The sequence below is a fragment of the Anopheles nili genome, chromosome X (genome assembly GCF_943737925.1).
Source record: "Anopheles nili chromosome X, idAnoNiliSN_F5_01, whole genome shotgun sequence".
NCBI classification, from domain to species: Eukaryota; Metazoa; Arthropoda; class Insecta; order Diptera; family Culicidae; genus Anopheles; species Anopheles nili.
The window spans coordinates 10,067,534-10,087,630 of NC_071293.1; the positions used below are offsets into that span (position 1 = coordinate 10,067,534).

The window sequence follows — 20,097 nt, forward strand, 5'->3', positions numbered from 1 at the left end:
TTTTTTCCTTAAAAAAACCAATTAAATTTTTCCTTAAAAAACCATTGCCACAATGCAGCTGCAATGCTTCATTTAGTTCCATTTTGCCACTAAACAGCACCGAATAATGATGGAAAATATACTCTTAAGAGGCATCGATTTAAGAGTTTGCTTTACGGCAAAATGTACCTTATTTGTCTCACTGGGCTTTTAACTTCCAACATCAGGTCATTTTCGGAGAGCTTCCAAAACTCGACAGTGAAACCCACACACAGCATCCTGGGGTTACCATGTAATGTAATGCTTTTATTTTGGATTCCGTTTTCTTCGCCTAGCTCAACAAAGATATATTGCTCTCGTGTTTGCTCGCCTACGCGTACATGTTGCTATCACACTGGCGGATCTACACTAGTCGGGGGTAACGTTCTGGAGAGGGCCATTTATCTATCCCTACGGGTTGGGTTTGGGGCCAGCGTTTAACGTCGTAAATGGTACCTATTGCTAGCGCACATTTAACTGAAAACAAGCAACAGCTGCATCCGTGCACGGTGTCTACATCGGGGGCTGTCTTCACCTCCAAGGATGTGACCACCGCTAGGCACGGACGACTCCAAACGACGCAGTACGAGAATACTGAGGTGGGCAACCAGGCCCAGGGTCGAAACGAACTCGTGAAAGCTTTACCAAACAGCTCAGACAACACTGCGACAAACATGGGGAACTCGCCTATCCTATTGGTTCCTGTGGTATATACATCTAGCGGGCAAGTGTGGAGTCCCTGTTGCCATGCTAGCTTCTCCGACACTCCAGACTGCCTAATCAGAACACGAAACGGAACTAAACTGTGCCCTTTGTGCTGAAAATGATAACTTATTGTACAGCGAATATGTATATTCCACAGCCCTCGATGGCTTGTACATCACCTTCACCTTCCATCTGCGATGTACAGCACATCGAACGGTGAAACAGCTTCAAGGGTCGTTCGCTAATAGCATCATGCTGCGTTGATTTAAAGCTTATCTTAACAATACCTCCCAACCTGTCTGTTACGATCGCGAAAGCGGCGTTCTCGCGCTGAAAACCCGCGAAATGCAACCGAAAAGTAAGGTGATCCCGATGGACCATGTCTCGCGGGAAAGGCTCCCTATCGTTGTATTTGATACCCCCAGGTACACCACACCGCAGATCGTCAGGTTCTGGTCAGACTGCAGCAGAACGTCAGCGACAGTAGATCGATAGATTACTTCTCAAACGAAGATCCACCTGCGTCGGAGGAGGGCTTCTGAAGTGACCGGAACGGAAACGGTTTGGTAGTCGCTGGCCGTGCCGACGCCGTCTCGATGGCGGAGTACTGCCGCTGCAGTGGTTGCTGATGACTTCCACCGGAGTTAGAGCTGACGGAATCCGACCGCTGTGACAGGCTCGTGCGAGGTGGAATGGCTGGTGGAGGACCTCGGGTGGACGCCAACACCGGAGCCTTTATTGAGGGTGGGCTGCTGGAGGGTGAACTGGACGATGCGGAGGCTGCCGTTCTTGGACGGGCCGGAATCGTCGGTGGTGACTTCACAATGGCGGGATCCGGTTGTGAGGTGTTGGAGTTCTTCCGCAACACCTGCTGCTGTGGTTGATCCTGCTGTTGCTGCTGTTGTTGTGGTTGTTGTTGAGCTGCAGTAGGAGTGCCTGTGGGTTGCTGAGCTGCTCCTTTCGGGCTGATCGGTTTCCCGACGACAGTTTTTAGCTTAGGTGAAGTTTGCTGTGGAAGATGCGTTTGGTGGACTTTCTGCGACTGATACTGTTGCTGTTGCTGCTGTTGTTGCTGCTGCTGCTGTTGTGGAGACTGGGATTGCTGTGGTGGAGCTGTCTTACCCGGCACAGTTAGTGCCGTAGGACCTTGCCCACCTTGCCCGCCAGTGGATCCTTTCCCAGCCGGAGCACCGTGTTGCTGCTTGGTTTGCTCCTGCCCAGCGGCGATGTACGAGAAGACACACAGAACGGCGTAGCAGATCTGGTCGGCCTGTGGAGTACAAGGGGTCACAATGGTGGGTGTTCGTTAGGCAAACGAGTCTGGGTCACACGGCGGCTTGCAGGACCGGAAATACTGGAACCCTGGCGCGTGAATCCACGCGGTGAACCACACTAAGGGGGGGCATTATGTCATGTTAGAGGTGCCACGGATTGTGCAGGGAGGCTGACCTGGCTCTCTACACTACAAAACACCTCCACACTACACCATTGTTTATGGCCTAATTGGCTGGTGGAACCGGATTACGGTGCTGGCAAAAGAGATCCACCCCGTGTACATGCTGCATGTAGAAAGGCTAAAACTTGCTACTGATCTTTCGCAGAAACAGGTTTAGGCGCACCTCGCAGCATGTGCCGTAATTGGACACTGTGGGGACAATTCTCAACCCCTTATTGATCCTGCAATGCCGTCTATTACGTGAGCGCCTCCATCGGGCCGATTGTTTTCGTTAAAAAATGGCGTACTTTACCGAACGCATTTAATCGGCGTGAACTACGCATCGTATGTTAAGATGTCCGGCCAGCGTCAGTAAGAGTTACTGACGCCGTTAATTACCCTAAATCGCCGTAGCGAAGCAGTGCTTATGCTGGCCAATTTACATACATACAGGCGAAGGTGAAATGTCAAGCTACTGCGCAATGGCTCAACCCACGCACTTACCATGGCGGATTTGTATTTTCGCTGCACAATCAGCCTCGTCTTGGGATCTGCAAATGGATAAGTGAAACACACACACGAGCGTCAGTGAGAACGTCCGCCATCTTTCGTACGGCGAGCCTTCGCTACTTACTGTACTCTTCCAGAATGAACACGCCGCCCTTCTGCGTGAAGCACTTCCGTATGTGGTTCAACCGGATGAAGAACTGTGACCGCGTTGCAGCACGTCAATAGTAGAGGTGTGTGCATTTTAGCGGGAATTTTGAATTTTTCATTCGTTTTTTTGTTTTAACGGTTTTAACGGTTTCGGCGTTTCAGCACGTGACGATGGATGACCAAGAGAACAAGAGAGACATGTTAGTGACGTTGGCCATCGGAACGGCTTTCCGCTTTTTGCGCGGCCGCGTCGGTTTGGTGGTGTGTGGTGTAGTGTCTGTGTATTGGTGTAGCTCTACGCCATTGTAACATCTATGTAGCGTCTGTCAGTGCTGCCAGCCAGGCACCTGTTCGCGTGCTTTTGGCCAAGGAAGCTCTGGCAGAAGGGGGGGGGGGGGCGGGGGCAGATGAGTGTGAGGGGAAGAAGGGTAGTAAGAGGGGGTGGGGGAGAGGGCAAGGCATGGCTGCCAAATGCGTGTTCGTCACGTGTTTGATCTGCCGGGACGTGTTTGGTTGTTGCGGGACATTCCTATCGCAATCTACTTAATAGCCATGTCTGCTGTATGTGTGTGCGCACACGCGTGTGTGAGTGTGTGTCTGTGAGGGTGTGGTGTGTCAGTGTACTAGTAAACGCATACATAAAACTATACGTGTACAGGTAGAGGGATGAGCATAGATATCGACATGAGGCGCTGGCGTGACGGATTGGGCAGCACCGTTTCATCCGCTCGTAAGTGGCTACACCTTTCCAAACCTATGAGGGGGCTGCCCGGTTCCCATTCAACGTGAGGTTTACTATTTTTAACTTTTTTTTTTTACTCATAAAAAGCAAACAACTACTAAACCGCTACCAGTAGCATTCTAAGGTCTAACTTGGAAGCAAAATATGGAACCACGCACACGACAAAACGGAAACGGAAAAAGGAAGAGTGTGAAAGAGAAATGGCATCAGAAACGAGCGAAAAAACAAAACCGAAAACAATAAAACAAAACCATGGTAAAAACGAACAAAACCACTTTGCCTACGGTGCTACCGGGCAATCGTAAATGGAATGTAGCATGGGATGTGTTTTGGGGCTCGCAGCATAACTAGCTTATGCTACCAGCATGTGCAAATGGAACGGATAAAAGCATCATACAAAACCGGAAATAAACAGGATGAGAAACGCAACGGTCGAAAGAAAACGAAACTCAAAACAAACGATAAGTGAAACCAAACGAAAACATAAACTAACAAACATATCGTCCAATTAATCTGCGTCTATGGAGACTCGTGTCTAACACGGCTTAGCGCGATGAGCGTGTGAAATCTATGCACATAATAAACTAGTTATGAGCAAAAGAAGATGCCGTTTCAAAGTTTGCCTACGAACATAAATATCAATCACACCATTCGGTAAACACATTTCCATAGTTGCGAAATTCGAAAAGGTTATCATACAAACAAATTTACTTGTGAGATGGTCTTCGAAAACGATCGGTTCTAAAAACTGAACATGTTGTTTAGATTAGTTTTAATGTATCGTTTTTTTTTTGCTTCTTCTTTTATACTGTTTGTACATCGACTCAACAAAAACACAAAACGGTAACTGAAACGCTTTTGAACGCGAACATAAAACCAAAACTAATGCAACGAAGTAAATAAAACAGAACGGAAACAGCTCGACGGTACCGTGCCGTCGGTTGTTGGCGCGAAAGATGGCCCACGTGGTTCCGGCGCCATTTTGTGACGCCATCTTTGTGAGCCGGCACGTGGGAGCCCACTTTCCAGCCGCACAACCGCGGATCCAGCCCTGCCGTGAGCTAGCAAACGCAACCAAACCTAGAAACAGCTAATGCCAAAAATTGTACAAATGAACATGGTGGAGCCCAATTTCGCATTCGTCTAGTTGGGAAGAGCAAATGCTGCAACCGGCGATTGTGTCTAGTGAACAGAAAACTGCATGCTAATGAGCGTACCGAAACGGAATGGAGCATGAGAATGTAACAAAATATATTTATGTATGTGACAAATGTACCACAGAAACGTGACGATGCTCCTAATGCAAGAAAAATGCGCTAATTCAAATTCAGATGTACTTAGGCTAGGCTTACGAAGCTCGTTCAAACCGAACGAAAAGACACTAAGAGAAAGGGGACAGGGAGAAGGAACAGATACGGATACGGAAACGAGGATTAAAAAACCCAAAACTTCCAATACATCTCCAGGTACAGTGTTACTTCAAATGTTTACCGAAACAAAGAGGAAATGAAGAAATGTTGCATCAAACGCAGCTGAACGCCAACAATGCTATCTAGGGTGAGCTAATGTCGCAAGGATACTAAAAACCGAAACACGAACACGGATGGAAAAGAAATAATTGCTAGTGATGGCTTGGCTGGGCGATTGGATTTTCTGCTCGTCCAGTTCAGTCGAGGCTGAGGTGGCGCACGGAGTCGAGCTGGGCGTTTTGTTGACTCTCAACCCCCTCTTTCTCGTTCTCTCTTTCTCTTTCTCTTTCTCTTTCTCTTTCTCTTACTTTAACTCTTACTTTTTCTCTCATTTTTCTCTTTTGGTTTTGTTCGTTATTGTTTTCTTTTCTTTTGTCTTTTGCATGCTTGCTCTGTTTAGAACGAGTTAATTCGTTCTTTTCTTTACATGTTGTTCGTTGCCGAATGAGGTGTTTATGTTTCGTTTTATTTTTTTTTTCAAAATTAAAATCACTTTCTAGGTTCGAGGAACGTCTAAATTCTATCATAACATTACATTTATTGGAGAAAAGAGCAACAGAAAGGTACGATAAAGCAAAACCAATATACCTCGGCACGCAGTACGCGCCGGGTCGGGAGTAGGGTGGACGAATAAGGGCTTGCGTTCGCGATAGGTGCGGGGCAGGGAGGAAAGGGGGTGTTGGAACGAGGGGGATGAATGTATGTTATCTAGGAGGTTAGTTGCGCGTGAAGCATTCATTGAGCTAGGTGATATGGTGATTGAATACGAATTGCCCTGGAATTCGTCCGCGCTCGTGTGTTTATATGTGTGTGTGCGAGAGAGGGAGGGAGGAGGGGGAGGGGACAAAGGAAAAGGTCGCATCTGGAAAACCGAGAATGGAATCAAGGAAATGAAGCAGAAAAATATACGTCGTACATAGAAATAGCAACAATCAGAAAGAGGCCTACTTTGTAGATGTCGGGTTGATGTTGTTTGTTTTGTAAGGGTTTTTTTTTGCAAATTTTGGCTAATTTTTTTTTAAATCGTGTACATTGTGAGTGAAATGTGTGGACGGGTTTTGTTGTAACAAATGGCTCGCTTATTACATAATAGTAAAATAGAAAAAAGTAACTGTACCTCAAAGTCCTTTCCGCAAATGAGTATAGTAAATGTTTAAAATAATCCAGATTTATGTTTGCAACGTGTTTCATGTTTGAATTATTTTTTTACGATTTGCATTATTTATGTTTTCAATTTTTTTATAATCGACGATGAGCGAGGTTCGTATTGAATTCATAGTTTTTCGTTCATTCATAGTATCGAATATCGTCATTAGATGATTCGACAGTTTCAAAAGGAGGAATAAAAGAGAAAGGAAAGAAAATCATGATTAGTGAAGTTTGTCAAATTGCTCCGTTTGAGATGTAGGTAAATATATATGATGACTAAACAATAAACTACAAACCATACGTGGAGTAATAAAACTTACTGAACAACTGAATGGTTTTTAATTTTGGTTACGGTTTAACTTCTATCTATTGGTCCATATTAATTTATTATTATTTTTTCATCTAACTAGAATGTTAAGCAACATTGCTCTTGCAGTAACGCAAGGAGGTGAGGAACGAGAGGGCTCGGGAGGGGATTAGTATGAGGGGAAAATAAATGATAGCATGATATGCAGTTGTTCAACCGAAGAAACAGCCGGAAACGGGTCGACAAAGTAAGGCAACCGTAAGGAAACGTAGAACAAAAAAAGAAAGAGAAGAAAACAAACCGAACTCAATGTAAAACCCAGAAGACACAAAACTTAGCGAACTCAGTCGATCAGTGGAACTGAAACGAATCCATACACTCAAGGACCATCTCAAAAGTCTTTTGTATATCATCTTAACTTTGTGTTTGATTTTGATGTAACTTTTCTGCTTCGTTTGTAACTGGTTCTCTTTATGTGCTTGCATCGGGGTTTGGACCCATCTCCAGAAGGGCAAACGAATTCGCTATAGACCACTGCTAATAGGACGGCACTAGGCGTGGAGAGCGTCACTTGTACAGTACAGTAACGATGCTCTATCTGTCGCTATCAGGATGCGGTATCGTTAATAGGTTATCATCTATGCATATATATGAATGTAAAAATACCACAAACGAAAGATCGTAGAAACAAACGGCTATACTCAGCCAGCATAACGTAAAGAATTAAAATAAAACATAACCACAACGTTCGTTCGAAGAGAAACAAGGCAAACATCGCGTATGCTGTCGTAACACAGAAATATGAAATTATACAACAAAACAAAACAAAATCTAGCGTTTTGCAGTCTCCCAAAGAGAAAGTGATGTATCTGGCGTAGCCAACAATTTGTGGCAACGATCGATGCCAAGTCATCATAATAAAAAAGTGGCAGAACTCTTGCAAATGCTAGCAGTAGTATTGAGGAGCAATGTAGCTTTACACTGCTATTAAAATGGCGGAAACCTTTCGTGCTGTTACTAATAACGCTACTTGATCCAACAAATAAATTATGCTTTGTTGCCATCTCATCTTCATGTCATTGAGGAGCAGCACGCCTGTTACTTCTCCCATAAGGCTTCGTAGACCAACGTAGGTTTAGAAGCTAGTTGCAGGCTAGAGAACCTTCTGATCGAGAGATGTGACTTGGCCATGCACGGTTATAGGAGACTGCCGCTTACAAGGCACATTCCAAAGCGCCAACACGAAAAAAAAACGCGAGCATAACAGAAACGGAAGAAGAAAGGCAACACATTCGATTCAATACGTGCTCATAAGAAGTAGCCTAGAATGATGGCTGGTCTGACAAAATGTAAGAAAGCGACGTGTAGATTGTGGCGTATCAAATGCAAGCGAAACAAACTAATCGAAACTGTCTTGTGGAACGACTATCACTCGTTTAAGATACCGGCCTAGAGTCAAAATTTGAATTTGAATCTTTTTCATGTTGGGTGCTAGAAAGTGGGACGAGAAGGAACAGCAGAAATGTTAACTATGACACACCCCGATAATTGACAACGAGCTAGGGGACGTGACAACGTACACTACTTGTGGTAACTGGGCTTACAGGAGTACGCAAATGATCGTCTTCAATGTCAGTTCGTTACGAATTCGTTTCGACATTGGACATAAAGAAAGAAATACACCAATGTAGCTATACATAGTGATTTAATACAAAAGGTGAAGAGTGAGCAAAGGGCTAGGGAGGGAGGTTGCCATTAAGCTACCCGTCAAATGGATGAGTAGGAACGTCGAACAGACAGCTTGTGAACAGAGATTGGGAACAGGTTTTAATTTTGAGCGAGCGAATAAAGCGATAGCTTGAAAACTGAAGCTCAATAAACAAGTTTCGAGCTTGAACATGGTTAAAATCTTCTTTATACAACTAGATCGAGAAGCCTCATAATAACGAGTGAGCTATTTAGTGGATACAAACGTAAGACATGCGTAGTAAGAACTGGAATATTGTTGCTATAAGTTATCGAACCGGAAGAGAAAATAAACGGTCAGTAAAACATACATAACTTTGACATCTACACGCAAGTTGTGCTTATATCTTCGAGTTATGAGAATTTGCTTATTTTATATGACTATGATATGTAATAATAAAATTGTCTGTTGAATGAAATGCATTAGGCAACACAAGAGCTTTGGGTGTTGGAGAATTCATTAGAGTAGATCGAGCTTAGTTTGCATTGCTTCGTTTCGCCAAACAATAAAAGACTAATCTTTCGGTTCGCCAACTAGAGAAGGTCCTTGATCAGTTACATAGTAGCTTGAAAAATACACCCGAATGTTCGAGAGAAACCAATCTCAGAAGAAAATAGACAACCAAATTGAACAGAATCGTGTCAGTTCGCAAGCAAATAATTGAAACTCAAACCGAATGAAAGGATAACCGGAACGAATGGGATAGCGATAAACAGAAACGGTACGACGCACGCTATATGCCTGTTTAGAACCTGATCAATTCTACATTCGTTATCACAGTGTTATTAAAACAGTCGCAAATGTGCGTACTTTAGGAGGGGCGACAAATTGACAATTACGTGGGAGGTAAAAAGAGCTAATTGCAGCTGCTGCTATGAATTGATATTCGATAAAAACTTAAAGCATTATGAGAGGTGTACACACCCCGGTAGAATTTTTACGAGCATCTAGTAACTACGATATAAACATAGTTACGAATGGAGCTATTGTGACCATATCGTGTTACTGTCATGTTAAATCAGCATGTAACATAATGTTTTATTCTGATCTATTCCAAATGCTACTTGCGAAAATGTTGGAATGCTAACTAGCCTTTTTGATTACTATTGCAGACAATTGTCCTATTGCGTCAAAGCCAACATTTCGTTGTTGAAGTTTGAAACCTACCGCTAATGGATTCGATTCACTTGGGCATTAGCAGTATTCGGTAAAGGTTTTATCAAAAAAGAAAAAAAAGTGTAATGTGTAGAAGCTATCGAAAACCGATAAGGGATTAAACCTAACGTCTGCTAGACAATACAGATGATGGTACTGTACAGCAGACGCCAGAGCTCATCCTGCTCTTGCCTTGCTGATCGCAATGGGCACTAGCACCACTAGCTACCGGGGTTCCCTGAGCTTTCATGTCTAGACGGAGCAGCAGTGTTAAAATGATACGCAGTAAGGTCTCAACCATACCGGAGTACGAGTAATACTGATGCATGTGGTGGTATAGAGAATGAAGAACGGAAGGGATGTCGAAACCAAACGGTACAAGCTAAGAAAGGACACAGTTCGGGCGTGACAACGGATGAACAAGCGGGCAACATCGGACTTACCTTACTGTTTGCGAACAACAGCCCGACACCTTCGAGGCACACCTGCAGAAGTCCGCCTTCGCCGGTGGTCATGTCCTGCACCGGAAACTCACCTCCCAGCTCGGGCGCTTGGCCGGCGCAACCGCTGCGCTCCATTGACTCCTTGATGCAGTTGTACAGCTCCTTGCACTGAATCGTGGTGCAGGAGAAGAGGCGAGAAGATGGGACGATCATAGTATCAGGAATGTAGATCGCTTGTGAGCAACCTACCTTACGCGTGTAGTACTTGTGCAGCTGCGTCTGACCGCCGTTACGTTGCCAGAGACATAGCACCTTGGTCTTAGGGGAGTAGGTCATGTTGACGAGCCGCTCAAACCACCAACGTTCGGTGATACTGCCATTGACGGAACGTAGAACCAAACCGTCATCTCTTACTTCGATGAACCTGAGAGAACCACTCGCATCGACACCTTGGTGCACGGTGAAACTCTGCCTGTGTAGCAATCGTGAACCAAGTGGCTTCAAGTCGATGTCGTTGCCGTGCTAATAGGGGCGAATGTAAGTGTGTTAACCTACCAGAAGTCTGCTGGAGTCTAGAGAAACACTTACAAGGTTGTTGATCTGATCAAGCAGCAAGTTCACTTCCTGCGAGTAGATGAAGCCAATGTGACTCTTGCCCAACAGTCGACGCACTTTCTTCTTTATCTCGAGCTTGTGCACGTTCAGCATGACCAGGATCGCGGTCAAGTTGTACAACATGGTCGACAGCAGGCGATCCTCGTCGTGTTCTAGCCGCTTGCGTTCCGACTCCGACAGTGCCTTGTAGCGTTCCATCATCTCGCCCGGGCCCTGATCCATACCGATCATATCCCGCTCCTGGCTGACGGCGTCCAGGAACGCGTCCTCCCAGAACTGCATTTGATCCCAGATACCGGAGCGATCCTTACCCAACAACCCCTCGAAAAGGTACACCCGGGGCGCGTCTGGTGAGGGCGATCCGGACGACGGGATCAGGCTGCCACCTGTATACCGGAAGCCGGCACTCAGCGACGATTTGCCGGAGAAGATGCCGCCCGCCATCTTTTTGGCGTCCTTCAGCGCGGAGCTCTTCGGGAACTGCAAGTAAAGCGAGTGACCTTCAAATGAACTTCCGCGCGTTGGTACAATACCGCAGAATTTGACAAAAACAGGACTAAAGCAAAAGTCGACCTCTTAACACGCGAGAGGACAAACGTCGAGATATTAACAGGCATGCCACCCACAACACACACACGCACGCACACCAACAGACACACACATACACACACACACACCCACGCGCATACGCACGCTCGCGGGAGAGAGAGAGCGCAAAGAGCGCGAGAGAGCGAGAGAGCGAGAGGGAGAAAAAGCAAACATGGTGGCTTAATCACTGGTTCAGCCCTAAGGGCCTGGGGACGCTCCCCAACGTGCCGCGAGCGAGTCCTGGTACTTACTTTCTCGTACTCGGTGTCCGACACCGTTGACCGGCAAGAGATAGAAGTGGCCAAAAAGTCACCGGATTGCTGTTGCGGCAAAACGTCACTAGCGACAGATAATGTACCAGATGAATCTTGCATCGCAATGCTACCCTGTGTTGTAGAGGCGAGGAAACACACAATTTCAAGCGTACACATAGAATTATAGAACCAGTATACAGCATGTCGGAATGAGGCGAGACAGGAATTGGTGGGTTAGGCAGTGACGAGCTGACCGTAGTGGCGGTTTTTTTTCTGGTCTTAAAACGAACAAAGTTACACAGAGCGTACAGTAAAATCAACAGATACACACACGAACTTCTAATGCATTCGGTAAAGAATTTCATAATGATACAAAGAAGAATAAAACACAAAATAGTTCAAAAATTAATACGTCTACTTATCATATAGCACTAACTAAATGTGTTCATTACTCTTTATTACATTAACTGTACCATTAAAGGATTTAGTTTAAGTAATAAACTATAATAAAAAAAAATACCCAATAGGGCTTTTGAGAGAATTTGTAACATATGATGCCATTTACGTAACCCTCATGAGCCTTGGGTAATAAAAAGTAGTAATTTCGAATATACAAAGGAAAATATACAAAGTGAACCTAGAACATTTTGTCAAAAATTAGCTTATTACATTCAGTCAAATGGAATGGTAGTCTGCTGAGGCCGTTGCATTCATGATGCAAATTTAGCGTCTAAAGAGCAAAATTGATTGTATTAAAACAGTGACCGAAGTTTTTGTAAAGTTGTTCCAAATGACAAATAGAAACCAAACAATAAATGACAGGTTGCTTAAAACACAACCGAACAAGTAATCTGATCGTATAAATTACGCTATTTAGAGCTAGATAAATAGAAAATTCCATCTCGTACAACAAATTACATGCCCCAAACGAGTAAGTCGAAAGCAATAGTAAATTGAATGAAGTTATCATCTTACGCAATTCTATTGAGAAAGATACATGTAACGAACGTTGTAGTTAGTCGAGAACAAATAACTAATATAGTCGAAATGTGCCTTATATAACTAAGTGCCCTACATACCTCTGACTCGAACGACGTCAGCTTGTTGAACAGCATGTTTCGTTTAAGCGACAGCATATCTTTAAACATCTCCGACGTGGTCTGGTTTTCGTGCTCGTTTTCTGAAGGATGACGCGACAAGACGACGTGATCGTTGGTGGCACTAGAGCTCTTCCGTGAGCCTCCCAACATCCAGTCCGACAGCTCCGAAGGACTTTGGGGCGATCGCAGATTCTCGCGACTACCCATCGGACTGACGCTCTGGAAGAGATGCAAAACAAGAAGGTGTTAAATCAAACGACACGCTGCGTTGTTGCGATTATCTGGATCCGATCGTGCTTACTTGGCTGGAAAGCAGGCTAGCAGACATGTCGGAGCCTGCACCTTCGGTTAAATCTTTACTCCAATAGTGCGTGTGTGCGATCTCCATCATCTGGAAGACGGAAGCCATCCCACCGAGACCAAAGTTGCCTATCGTATGCTCCAACCCGTGCGTGATCGCTACTAGACACTTGAGGGTTCCCTTATACACGGATTTCGATATGCACTGTGCAAGGATACAACATATGAGAAAAAGAAGCGTCACAAAAGGATCCACCATCATATCGGCATGTGTACACGTACCACATCGTCGATGTGGTCATCAGGACCGATTTTACGCTCCAGTGTCCTATTCAGCTTCCCCAGCACTAGCATGCGGTACGATTCATCCTCCATGAGCTTCTTTAGGCGGTTTAACTTCAGCCATCCGACGCCCTCGCCCGCCAGCACCTGATTAACTAAGTCCTTCAGGAAGGTTTGATTTTCGGAGTTGCTGGACGAACGCTCTGCGTTCTGTATTCGCTGGATCTCTTCTTTGGTCTGCTTCGGACCTGAGTGCTTGATGAGCGGATTGCGCTCGACTAGACCCTTTCGTCCGGGGAACGGATCAAAAGACAGCTTTTCTTTCATCTTCTGCTGTTGTTGTTGCAGCATACTGCTAGCTCGCTGCGAATCCTGCTGTTGATGGTGTTGCTGCTGTTGCTGATGGTGCTGCTGCTGGTTTTGATGGTGCTGCTGTTGGTGTTGGTGGTGCTGCGGCTGGTTCTTTGGCTTGCTACCGAACAGGTCGGAGAACATAGACGACGTGGACTGTGCGATCCCGTTAAAGTCGCTTGTGATTGAGGAGAACAGCGACTGGTTGGTGGTGGCCACCGTATTCGCCGTTGGAGAGCTGAGAGACTGCGGTCCTACGTAGCCCGTTCCCTGCTGTAGCAGTCCTTTCTTGGCAGCTGCCTCCTTGGCGGACTTGGTGAGATCCCCGATGGTGGACTTACCCACGTACGTTAGATCCTCGATGGTGTTCTTGCTGACACCGGCTGCCTGCTTGGATGCCTCGAGCGCCTGCTTTGACGCCTCTTCGGCGGCTTTTTTCGCCTGAAGTGTCAGCTGCAAATGCGAGATCAGCAAAACGTTTACAACCGCTCTGCTAAGAAGAGCCCCAAAGCACCGTGAACGGAAACCGAATCGCCGGTAGAGCGGCAAAACTAACTAAACGCAATGGTATAAATAGTAAGAGTAGAAAATAAACTAAACACACCTGCTCAAGGGGAGCTAGAATCTTGAGATCTTCTTCTATCTCCTTGGCCTGCACTTTTAACTTAACACATTCCGGAAAAGTAGGATTTTGAAGATAACGAACAACAACAAAGAGGGACAGCGTGCAACAGAAAGAAGGCGAAAGAAAAGGTAAAAAGACGGTAAGTTAGAGAGGAGGTTTAATGTTAAATCATAGGGAACAGACATCGAAGACATAGACCAGCCGCTGGAGAGCTCAACCTGTGTGAGCAACTCGATCCAGATCGCTGGTTGTTGGCGAGAACGTATCTCATCCGCAACCTACCTTGTCCATCTGTGCTAGCAGCCCATCCTGGCTGCTCTGACGGGTCGTCTCCCTCACCAGTTCCTTTGCCTGAGTCGTCAACACCTCGAACAGTGAGCCCTGTGAGCTCTGACGCTGGGAGCCCGCCGACCCTAGCGATGGTGGATGACTTCCAGAGCCGGTAGAACCCGAGCTGGACGTGCGAGCTAGCAAGTTAGCTCCACTCTGCTGCCGCCCGAAGTTGGGTGATATAGGTGGCGGTATCTTACACAGCTTGCCGGCACGCTTTGCGCCTGCCATCGCCTCATGTGAACCTGCACTGTCCTTCGAAACAATCGTCTTCGGTGTAGTGGTCGAGTTGGAGTCGGATTCGTTCTCAAAGCTGCCGTGTTCGCGCTCCGGTTTCACGACCAGATGTACCTCGTTGCGTGTCTTCGGATTGAATTCAAACTCAGAATCGCGGTTGAAGCTGGGCGAACTGAGGTCTGACTGGCTGGAAGAGGTCGACCCACCCGAGTCCTGCGGATCTCCACCGGGAGGCTCACGCGGCTTTGGTTGCATACCTTCAGGGAATCTCAGTGAGCTCGGTGGCCGATACACGAGATGTGGATCCAGATTTGACGATAGGTTCTTCGGTGCTACGTGATGATGATGGTGATGCTGACTCGCATACACCTCGTGCAGGCTCGGTGACAGGTCTGATGACACGATCTCAGATACGAAGTCGCTAAGCGACGAGTATGACGAGCTAGTGCTATCAGCACCGTCAGAGTCAGAACCACTCTCGTCCGTCGGTTGACTCTCGAGACGCAGCATGCGCTTCAGAGCACCGCTTAGAGTACTGCCTTCATCCCACACCTGGAAGCGGATCGGGTTGAGGGTATGTGCGTACCATTTCGGTTTGTCGCCGACCTGAGCCGGGTCGAGCACACCGGTCTGGACACGCAGGAATGCCACGTTTGAGGGCGTCAGTGACCACTCAGCCAGCCACTCGACTGCCTGGGTACGAGCGAATCGATTCAGCAGGGCGGACGTCCGAGGACGTGACCTCAGGAAGCTGTTAATCTGGAAGGCAACGACCGGGCGTGGGTACAGCCGCAAGATGCGCGTGTGTTCCGTAAAGTTCGCCAGCGTGTTCTGCGAGTTGAAGAACCGCACCATGGCTACGCGAGTTGCGACATCCACCGAATCGACGTCGGCTCCAAAGATGAGCGGATTCGAGGCAGGTGGCATACCGACTGGACTAGGCTGCTGAGAGGCAACTGTCGATCCTGGTGGGCCGGTTTGAGACACACCGGCACTAGCACCATGACCTGCTCCATGTGACCCGGACGGTTGAGGAGCCTGCAACGCTAGTCCGGTGGTGGCATTCGATCCGCTAAAGCTGTCGCGACCATTACCGGCTTGCTGGCGAGCTGGCGCCGAAGACACTTGGTTCCCAGTCGTCATAGAGCTCAGTGCCTTTGAGAAACGCAACAAAAAAAAGCATATTCAACAAGTCATTAACGTGGGACACACCTATCTGGATAAGTTGACTTGTTACATCGGTCAAAGCGATGTGCTAATTGATATACCAAGTAGTAAAGTGTCTTGTATCCATTTTCGAAATTAAGTGTTTTTTTTGCAACAAAAAAGGTGTACCTACACTGCCTGCATAAGGCAGCTTGTATTATGATATTCTGACGTCAATTGGGGTTTCCAAACATAGGACAAACAGTAAATATTAACAGTAAATAACAGAACCACCCCCGAGAGAGAAATGTACAATATTCTAAAGGGGTAAAGACGTTTTGCCATTTCTAGGCAATTTACACATCCGGACTGACGGTTAAAAATCATTTCCATTACGCTATGAACAGGTACCTGCTTGAGATGATTCTTCAAAATGCCTCCCTCCGGTTCCGGCAGCATCGGCACGATCTCCATATCGCCGGATGCTGGCGTCAGCTTGTTCGAGTCCAGATCAACGAGCCAGATGTCATCCGGTAGTCTGGAAAACAGCGACCAGTTAAACTAGGCGTCGTCAGAGAAAGAAAGACTCGTCCAAGCTTACCGGAAGTTCTTTTTGTACATGAGGAACGTCGCCGGAAGCCCGATGATGTAGGGCGTGGGTGCCAGCAGCAGTTGCTCAGCACTGCCCATACACGTCGGTAGCAAAGGAATAACCGGAAACATGTACTCCAACGGGTAGATCAGGTGCACAAACGCCATCACCGACATCGAGAGCGCGTTGTAGTCCCGCGACTGTATGATCACCTTGTGCTCGAGCAGGATCAGTGTCAACACGCGCAGGCATGTCTCCACACCGAGCAGCTCCAGTGGCAGGTGTAGTGGGAAGTCAACCAGCGTGAAGCGAGTGTGGTCAGGCAACGCGAATACTAGCGGTTGATATAGCGTCGATGACAGCACATCCACTTCAACGCGTGTCGACCCTGGTACAGGCACAGGAGCTGACAACAGCCGCAGGATCCAGGTCTCGATCTCCTGCACATCGTGTAGGATGGCAGATGCGGTCGTCTCAGACGCCTGGTTGGTCAGCACGTTCCAAACACTATCCCGCACCGATGGTCTGGACGTTCCGATTCGCTTCGGGCTGCACGAATCGTTGCAGGCGTCGATGAGGCGCTTCAGGATGAACAGACACTCACGGAAGATCGACAGGAACGGATGATGCGACAGGATACACAGTGAGGTCAGCGAGTGGTTGCGAACCTTCGACCGTTTGCGAGAGGCCCGCGGCGAAGGCGAATGACTGCCGCCAGACTCGGAGTCTCCAGAAGGTCCGACCACACCCAGCAAGGACTGATGGGTCGCAGCGTAGTTGCTGCTCGCATTTGGAGGATCGGAATCTCGCCGACTCGGGCAGTCGCGATCGGAAGAGTCGCTTGGTGCGATGTTGCTGCTCCGGTAGTCACTGCGAAACAGAAGCGTTATACACATGAGCTTCACTACACGAGCTTTGCAGTAGTTCGTCAGACCTCTTGATCTTCACCTACCTGGAAAACGCAGAGTCCGAGCTTTTCTCCATACTCTTGCGCCAGGACTCTCGCCGCAAGGACGAATTAGGCGGTTGTTTTCCCGAAGTAGCACCGCATCCAACGCTCACCCGCGGCAGCGACTTCTCGATCGGTCGGTAGAAGTTGACGCAGATGCCGTACCGCGTCTTGCCAGAGTCCTTATCCGTCAGAGTGAACACAAACGACGTCGTGTCCCGGATAGCAGCTCCGGTGCGTCGAGATCCAACGTTAACGCATCCCTCAGGCTGGCAGAAGTACACCATGTCCAGGGGCAGCGGGAAGTCGTCGTGATCCATCGGTGGGTAACGGCGCAATAGTTCCGGCAGCTATTCGACGGTGGAATGAGAGAGCGTTAGGACGCGACAGGACGAGCTGAGCTGTGGGTTTACCGACCTGTACCGAAGATTGGCTGGAGGAACCGGCCGCTGGACCGGTGTTGCCATTGCCAGAACGTGGCACGAACGTGGTCCGTGCTCCGACGATTGCCAAGTAGTCGATCAACCGCGGACAGAGTGAGTCACGCTGTTGCTGTTCCGCCATTGCGGTGAGTGACGTCTACCGGTGACAAGTGGGAAGCAAGACGTACTAGCTGGAGCACCCGATTTACGGAAAGCTCAGCACACCGCGTATCGGTTGAGTTGGGTGAGGGTATAGCATACGCCCCAGCACATTTATGCCGTTTTTCAGTGCAGATGACGGTGATGATCTTTGCAATAAAAATAAATGCAGTACAAACGACAAATAAGAATACCAGATAAGCTTGCTAGGTTATGATATCCTTAACAATGGGGAAAAATTCTACACCAATTGACGTTTACGCGCGTGGCAACTACTTAGAAAATGGTTAGAGGATGGACAGCTGACGTAAGACTTTGAGCATGATGATGAAATTCTCGCTTAATATTGGTATTAGTAACATACACTCTTAACCTTGTTGTATAAAATCTAATAGTACAAACTCAGCTGGAGTGCAAATGAACACAACCATTCTTGAACGTACATAAATCAAACTACCACGATGAAGGATTTCACGTAGAAAAAGATTATTTTCGACAAAAAAAACCATAAAACCCATTTCACCATTCCATTCGTTTCTAGAATTAATGTTTTTCCAGGCAGATTCATGGAAATTGTAGCAATTAATCGGAGTAATAACACTAATATGCATTAGCAAACGACGTAAACGAATTTATCCCGTTCGCTAAATGTACTTGCTCGATGTGCATATCTTGCAGGCAGCCAACACCATCAAGGTCATGCATTCACTGGCATGTAAAGCACTCCCTGGAGCTAGTTACAACTCTCCAAAAAAATAGCAAATATACACCAAAATGATACTCACTCCCTCCCTTCCTAGTATCTAGCGAAACGGTGCGAACTCGATTAATTTTTTTCCCAGAAGCACCCTTCTGGGAAAGCCACCAGCTCAACTGTGCTGCGGCCCTCTTTTCGACACCTACTACTTGTTGAAGCCTTCGGGTGATTCGCGAACGAATATAGAGTGCTAAAAATGTATGAAATATGTACCCACCAAGCACGCAATCCCCCCGAGGGCAAAACGCTTCCTTCCCGATAAGCTAGATTGATAAACGCGTATTACGAGCGTAATTTCTTTGCATCGTATCGATCGATGCTGCGTGCTTTGACGTCGGTTTGCTGAAGCACAGCCAGAAAAATCGATAAAATGTAGAACACCGTCATCCACGTGGTCACAGCCCATGTTAACGAGGAACAGGATGAAGACTCGCCCATCCCAGGCGCAGGTCAGCCTATGTGCGAGCATTCATTACCGTGCTCTTATATGTTCCGAGAAGATCCTTATATATCTTAAGAAAGTGGAAGTAATATTACATAACGCGTGCGTTCTTTGCTGCCACCCTGTTATATGTCCCTTCTACCCCACCACGCTGATGCAGCATCAACGTGAACACGAACTAAGATACATCACTGACCACGGTGTGCTATACATATAAGTTATATTCAGCTCAAGACGAGCAAGTACACCCCCAGGAATCGTGAGAAGAACAAAGAACGTGCGAGTAGAGAACCTCAACCTTTCATCCATCCTGCGTCAACTGCACGACGCCCAAAACCGCCCTTAAATCGCTCACCTTGGCTGTATGTGCACCACATGGAATGGTTCTGCTGCGTACCGGATGGGGTTGATACGCAGGGAATTCCTATACTTCGGAACAGCGGAACCAGTTGGAACCCCTTGACGTTGCAGCACGAACACGAACGCGCACAATATACTGCTAGCGAGCGGTCTGTCTACGATACATGCTTCACTCTATTTGCTCCAGCACCTTGTAACATGCAACTAGCTGCTTTTCACATCATGCAAAAAGTCAAGCAGCCACTACCCTGACGACCCGTTCACAACTGCACTGCTCAAGATTTCGTTGTTGACTGGTGGTTGTTTTTCACACAGCCGTACTGGAAATGGAACGAAAGCCCTTTTTCCCGATAAGCCCGAGGCAGCCTCATCCTGCTCTTTCTTGTGGAAAAACTCGCACGAACGAAGCATGCTGTCTCATTCGTATGCTGATAAAGCGAGCGGGCGCGCAGGCGCTGCGAATTTTCCACTGCCCTGTCCGTAGACGAACCGATTTGGTTCCAGATAATAGCCTCCAGAGAGCGCTAGTGGTTATGCTAGGTCCTACATATTGAGTCTACTGTATGGTCACACTAGAGAACATGTATAACGGCAGTATAGCCTCCATGCGCGGTTTTTGTGACTATTGTGAAAATCGTTTGCTCGATTTTCCTAGCGCCAGGGCTTTTATTGCTGTCAGGACACTAGCCTGACAGCTATTACAAGGTAACGATCCACATGTATGTTTTAGGTAAATTACTGAACAATCAAATTCTGAATGC

At 47.1% G+C, this 20,097-nt stretch overlaps 1 protein-coding gene across 1 annotated transcript; it reads right to left on the reverse strand.

Annotated features, from left to right (window-relative positions):
- Positions 1 to 264: 264 nt before the first annotated feature.
- On the reverse strand, positions 265 to 17,760 carry LOC128728940 (MAP kinase-activating death domain protein). The gene is made up of 16 exons (XM_053822591.1): positions 17,614 to 17,760; positions 17,200 to 17,546; positions 16,257 to 17,117; positions 16,067 to 16,193; positions 14,225 to 15,664; positions 13,421 to 13,770; positions 12,967 to 13,321; positions 12,686 to 12,889; positions 12,364 to 12,603; positions 10,416 to 10,913; positions 10,077 to 10,349; positions 9,828 to 9,995; positions 6,144 to 6,152; positions 2,793 to 2,865; positions 2,663 to 2,709; positions 265 to 1,993 (listed from the first exon to the last, which is right to left on the reverse strand). Exons 1-16 carry the CDS (start codon positions 17,758 to 17,760, stop codon positions 1,220 to 1,222), a joined length of 5,913 nt encoding a protein of 1,970 aa, XP_053678566.1. The 3' UTR covers positions 265 to 1,219.
- Between the last annotated feature and the right edge of the window lie 2,337 nt (positions 17,761 to 20,097).